Here is a 5,169-nt window from a genome sequence, read left to right on the forward strand (position 1 = left end):
GGTGGGGGTGGGGTGGGGGGTGGGGGTGGTCTCCAGCCCCCCAACCACTCCCGTTTCCCCTCTCCCAGATGTTGAAGTCCAACATGAAGGAGGAGTTGGCGGCTCTGAAGTCGTCCTACACCGTCTCCGACCTGGTCCGGACCCCCGTGATCCGCCACATCTTCTTCTGCCTCTCCATCGTCTGGTGGGGCTGGGGGCCAGGAGGGAGGGAGAGAGGGATGGGTGGATGGATGGAGGGAGGGAGGGATGGATGGAGGGATGGGTGGATGGATGGATGATGGATGGATGGATGAGGGATGGATGGATGGATGGATGGATGGATGGATGAGGGATGGGTGGATGGATGGATGGATGGATGAGGGATGGGTGGATGGATGATGGATGGATGGATGGATGGATGGATGAGGGATGGGTGGATGGATGATGGATGGGTGGACGGATGGGTGGATGGATGGGAGGTGGGTTTGTTGGTCTGTTGGATGGTTGAAGACACGGATGGGGAGTTGGGTGGATGAGGGACGATGGATGGAAGGACAGATGGACAGATGGTTGGAGAACTGGTCAGACTGGCAGATGGACAAAGGGAAGGATGGACACCTGGACACTCAACCAGTGACCCCACCCATTCAACTGCCTCCCAATCCTCCCCTCCCCCACCTGCCACCCCTGTCCCGTCCTGTCCCAGGAAGGTGACGTCACCTCAAGGTTCCCCCTCTCCCCCCTCGCTCCAGGTTCTCCATCAGTTTCTCCTACTACGGGCTGGCCATGGACCTGCAGAACTTTGGGGTCAGCATTTACCTCATCCAGGTGATTTTCGGCGCCGTTGACTTCCCGGCCAAGGTGGTGGTGACCGTGTCCCTGAGCTACGTTGGCCGGCGGCTCTCGCTCATGGCGGCCTTGTTCCTGGCGGGGCTGGTCATCGTGGCAAACATCTTCGTGCCCACAGGTGGGTGTGGAGGGGGAGGGGGGTCTCCTGCATGGGTCCAGCCGGCCACTGGAGTTCCCAGTCCATCACGTGTCTTCGTCCATGTTTCCATCCCCGTCTCCAACCACCGACCTCCCCATCCCTGCATCCTCCCTCCCTCCCCTGTCCCCACCTGCCCGAGGTGCCCCCCTGCGGTGGCCGAGCCCCGGTGTCCCGGTGTCCCCGCAGAGCTGCAGACGGTGCGCACGGCGCTGGCCGTCATCGGCAAGGGCTGCCTGTCCGCCTCCTTCAACTGCGTCTTCCTCTACACCACCGAGCTCTACCCCACCCCCATCAGGTATCGCCTGGCCCCACGTCCCCGCCGTGGGGCAGGTCCCGGTCACCCCTCCCCGGACACCCCCAGGGGGGCCTGTGCCCCCCGTGACCCTCCCGGCGTCGCAGGCAGACGGGGCTGGGCTTCGGCAGCACCATGGCGCGCGTGGGCGGCATCGTGGCGCCGCTGGTGAAGATGATGGATGAGTACTACCCCTTCCTGCCCCCCGCCGTCTACGGGGTGGCCCCCGTGGTGGCGGCCGTGGCGGCCGCGTTCCTGCCCGAGACCCTCAACGCGCCTCTGCCCGACACCATCGAGGAGGTGGAGAACAGGTGGGTGGGACAGAGGGAGGGTGGATGTTGGATGGAGGATAGTTTGGGGGATGGTGGGTGAGGGTTGGAGGGACACTGGATGGATGATGGCCAGTGGATGGTTGGATGATGGGTGATGGTTGGATGATGGCCAGTGGATGGATGATGATGGCCAATGGATAGATAATGGACAATGATGGACAACCCCAGCCATGAAGAGGTTCAGGGTCAAGGGACCCCGGCTGCATTGAGGGATAGGTGGATGTGGGTGTTGGCAGGAGAACGAGCGCTGTGGTTGGCTGAATGCCCGGCCTGGGCTGCTCCCCCCATGCCATGACCCTCCTCCTCCTCCTTCTCTTCCTCCTTCTCTTCCTACCTCCAGGTCCAAGCGGACGCCGACAGGTGACCCCAAGGAGAAGATCGCACTCCAGCCCCAGGACGGGCCCCCCCTGAAGGAGGCCTGAGGGACCCCGGGGGTGGGCACAGCGCCCCAGTCCCGGCCACCAGCATCCACCACCACCCTGGGGGTCCCCGCAACTTGAGGGGGGACAGGGGAGAGCTCGGTTGTGACCAGTGACCTCCTGTTGAGGCGGGGACGTCCGGGCAGGAATAAAGCAGCTCTGGTGGGGACACGTCTCGGGGTCTTCTCTGAGCCCCCTGGGTCACCCCCAACAGCCACGTCCAAGGTCACCTCCAATGGGACAATGTCCAAGAATTGTGCCCCCGAGGTCACTTCCAATAAGGCGACAAACAAGAACCCCTTTTTTGGAGGTCACCTCCACAGGAGGACACCCCACAACCTTGTCCCCACCAATGAGGTGGCACCCAAGACGCCCATTCTTAATGACGCCTCATAACCTCCTCCAAGAGGAGCGAGAACCGTGTCCCTGAAGTCACCTCAGATAAGGTGGCACCAAGAACACCACGTTGGATGTCACCTCCAACAGGACCATCCTCAATAACCCCAAACCAACTCTCGTCCTGGTAGAGGCGTCCCCCAGATCTCAGAGAAGGTGGGGAAGCACCAGGAGCTCCCGAATCCCACCCTGCCCCCTCCCGACGCTGCCGTGGTGCCCCTTCCCCGATTTCCGTCCCCCGAAGCCACCCCGGCCCTTGCTCCCGTTGCCGATGTGTCCCTTGGCCCCATCAACCTCCCCGTCAAAAATTAACCCCCAGTGGGGAATGCACTGACCCAGGCAGGGCCACCTCCGTCAGCACCTTTCGGTCGCCTTTTGACCACTGAAATCACTAAAATTTAACCCAAAGGTGCCGCCGAAGGCCAGACATTGGCCCAGGCCAGGAGACTTCCCCTCTAGGCGATGCCCACCTTGATGCCCACCCAACCTCCTGCACGGCCCCTCTCCAAAACCTGCCTTTTCCCCTCAAAAAAGCAACGCTGAAAACCAATAATTTTTTTTAAATTAGGTATTCCTTGTCTTCCTGCCCCAAATTGCTCCAGTTTTGCCCCACTTTGAGGGACTTTTGCCCCTAAAACACCTTTTTTTATCCCCGGACACCTTTGTGCTGCACTTTTGCCTTTTTCCTGCTGGAAAACCACCAGAAAACCCCCCTGGAGATGTCAAACATTAACCCAAGCCACCCCTGGGCCGTGTTATATAGGAGACCACCCCCCGGTGCTGGAGGAGGGAGGACACCGCGTGGGACAGGGAGGCATTTTTGGGGTGAAACCCCTGAAATCCGGGGCTCTGCATGGCTGCGGGGCGTTCCCGGGCCCTGGCAGTGGCAGGATGGCTTTCGCCAGCCTCCTGGAGCACGTGGGGGGCATGGGGCGCTTCCAGGTGGTCTCGGTGCTGCTCCTGTCCCTGCCCGTGTTCATGATGGCCAGCCACAACCTCCTGCAGAACTTCACCGCCGCCGCCAGCGACCACTGGTGCCGCCTGCGCCCGGAGGCCAACGCCACCGGCCTCGACCCGGAGGCCCTGCTGAGGGTCTGGGTCCCCCGTGGGGAGCGGTGCCAGCGCTTCGTGACACCCCAGTGGTGGCTTTTGGAGGCCAACGGTTCGGCACCCAACAGCTCTGGGCCGGAGACAGAGCCATGTGGCGATGGTTGGACCTACGACCGCAGCGTCTTCGTCAGCACCATCATCACTGAGGTGGGCTGCCAGCACAACGTTGACCTCTCCCAACTGGAGCATCTTCCCTGCTCAGCCTTTGCAGAGACGCTCAACGCCGGGAAGCCCCAGGAGGGGAAGAGAGGGATGGGGAGTTGGTGGCCATCAACAAGGGGGTCACAAGGGGGTCTCAAGGGGGTCTCAAGACACTTGGATGGACCTTCCAACCATGGCGATGCTGGGAAGGGCGGCCAAGCGTTCAGTGTCACCTTTCCATTGGCCGTTTATTGACCTTACCGGCCACCATGGGCGGTGTTGGGGTTCAGGAGGCCAGAGGGGACCCCCCTCACCCCAGTCTCTGTCCCACCCCGTGTCCTCGTCCCTGGGCAGTGGGACCTGGTGTGCAGCTCCCGGGGGCTCAAGCAGTTGGCGCAGTCGCTCTACATGGCCGGAGTCCTGGCGGGCGGCATCGTCTTCGGGGGGCTCTCGGACAGGTGAGGGGGGGCTCCTGCAGCGAGGTGGGGTGGGGTGGCACTGGGGGGGTCGTCTCACCCTCTCTGCCTCCTCTTCCCTCCCTCCTCTTCCTCTTCCTCTTTCTCCTCCTCACCCTCTTCCTCACCCTTTTCCTCCTCTTCACCCCCTCTTCCTTCCCCTGCCCCTTCTTCATCCTTCTTGTCTCCTCCTCCTCCTCTCTGTTTTCTCCTCTCCTTTTACTCTTCCTCCTCCTCTTCCTTCTCCTCTTCCTCCTCCTCGCCCCCATTTCTTCCTCCTCACCCCCTGCTGCTCCTCCTCCTCCCGCCCAGGTTCGGCCGCCGCTCGGTGCTCATCTGGTGCCACCTGCAGATGGCCACCATGGGCACCTGCTCGTCCTTCGCGCCCACCTTCACTGTGTACTGCCTGTTCCGCTTCCTGACGGGCATGGCCTTCTCGGGCATCGTCCTCAACAGCGTCTCCCTGTGTACGTGACCCCTGGGCCCGGTGCCTGCCCTGGTGGGCTCCACGTCCCCCCTGAACCTGTGGGAACCATCCCAGTGGTGTCCGTGTCCCCTGGGCACTGTCCTGGTGGTCTCTGTGTCTCCCCCCCAGTACCTGCCCTGGGCTCCATGTCCCCCAGGCCCCATCCTGGTGGTCTCCCTGTTCCCCTGGGCTACCTGTGGGCACCGTCCTGGTGGTCTCCATGTCCTCTGGGCACCATCCTGGTGGTCTCCCTGTCCCCGGGGTACTCATGGGCACTCCCGGGTGGTCTCCACATGCCGTGTCCTGCAGCGCTGGAGTGGATGCCGACGCAGGTGCGGGCGCTGGTGGGCACCTTCATGGGCTACTGCTACACTGTCGGGCAGTTCCTCCTGGCCGGCATCGCCTTCGCCGTCCCCGACTGGCGCCAGCTGCAGCTCCCAGTGTCCCTGCCCTTCTTCGTCTTCTTCCTCTACTCTTGGTGAGGAGGAGGAGGAAGGGGGAGGGATGGAGGGATGGATGGAGGGATGGAGGGAGGGAGGGAGGGAGGGATGGATGGAGGGAGGGAGGGATGGATGGATGGATGGATGGTTG

General features: G+C 62.6%; 2 protein-coding genes across 2 annotated transcripts in view; both read left to right on the forward strand.

Moving 5' to 3' along the window:
* LOC103624403 (solute carrier family 22 member 6-A) overlaps window positions 1-2,181 on the forward strand; it is a 4,073-nt gene extending 1,892 nt beyond the window's left edge. The window contains exons 4-8 of the mRNA XM_017747256.1: window positions 69-184; window positions 732-946; window positions 1,154-1,262; window positions 1,367-1,570; window positions 1,932-2,181. Of these exons, the coding sequence (XP_017602745.1) occupies window positions 69-184; window positions 732-946; window positions 1,154-1,262; window positions 1,367-1,570; window positions 1,932-2,013 (726 nt within the window). The 3' untranslated portion in view covers window positions 2,014-2,181. The remainder of the gene's footprint in view (window positions 1-68; window positions 185-731; window positions 947-1,153; window positions 1,263-1,366; window positions 1,571-1,931) is intronic.
* An 845-nt stretch (window positions 2,182-3,026) lies between these two features.
* The window catches only part of LOC103624404 (solute carrier family 22 member 6-B), an 8,503-nt gene continuing 6,360 nt past the window's right edge, over window positions 3,027-5,169 (forward strand). Inside the window, exons 1-4 of the mRNA XM_017747257.1 lie at window positions 3,027-3,663; window positions 4,012-4,115; window positions 4,425-4,579; window positions 4,888-5,056. Of these exons, the coding sequence (XP_017602746.1) occupies window positions 3,298-3,663; window positions 4,012-4,115; window positions 4,425-4,579; window positions 4,888-5,056 (794 nt within the window). The 5' untranslated portion in view covers window positions 3,027-3,297. The remainder of the gene's footprint in view (window positions 3,664-4,011; window positions 4,116-4,424; window positions 4,580-4,887; window positions 5,057-5,169) is intronic.

The sequence above is a fragment of the Corvus brachyrhynchos genome, unplaced genomic scaffold, assembly GCF_000691975.1.
Source record: "Corvus brachyrhynchos isolate BGI_N302 unplaced genomic scaffold, ASM69197v1 scaffold442, whole genome shotgun sequence".
Lineage (NCBI taxonomy): Eukaryota > Metazoa > Chordata > Aves > Passeriformes > Corvidae > Corvus > Corvus brachyrhynchos.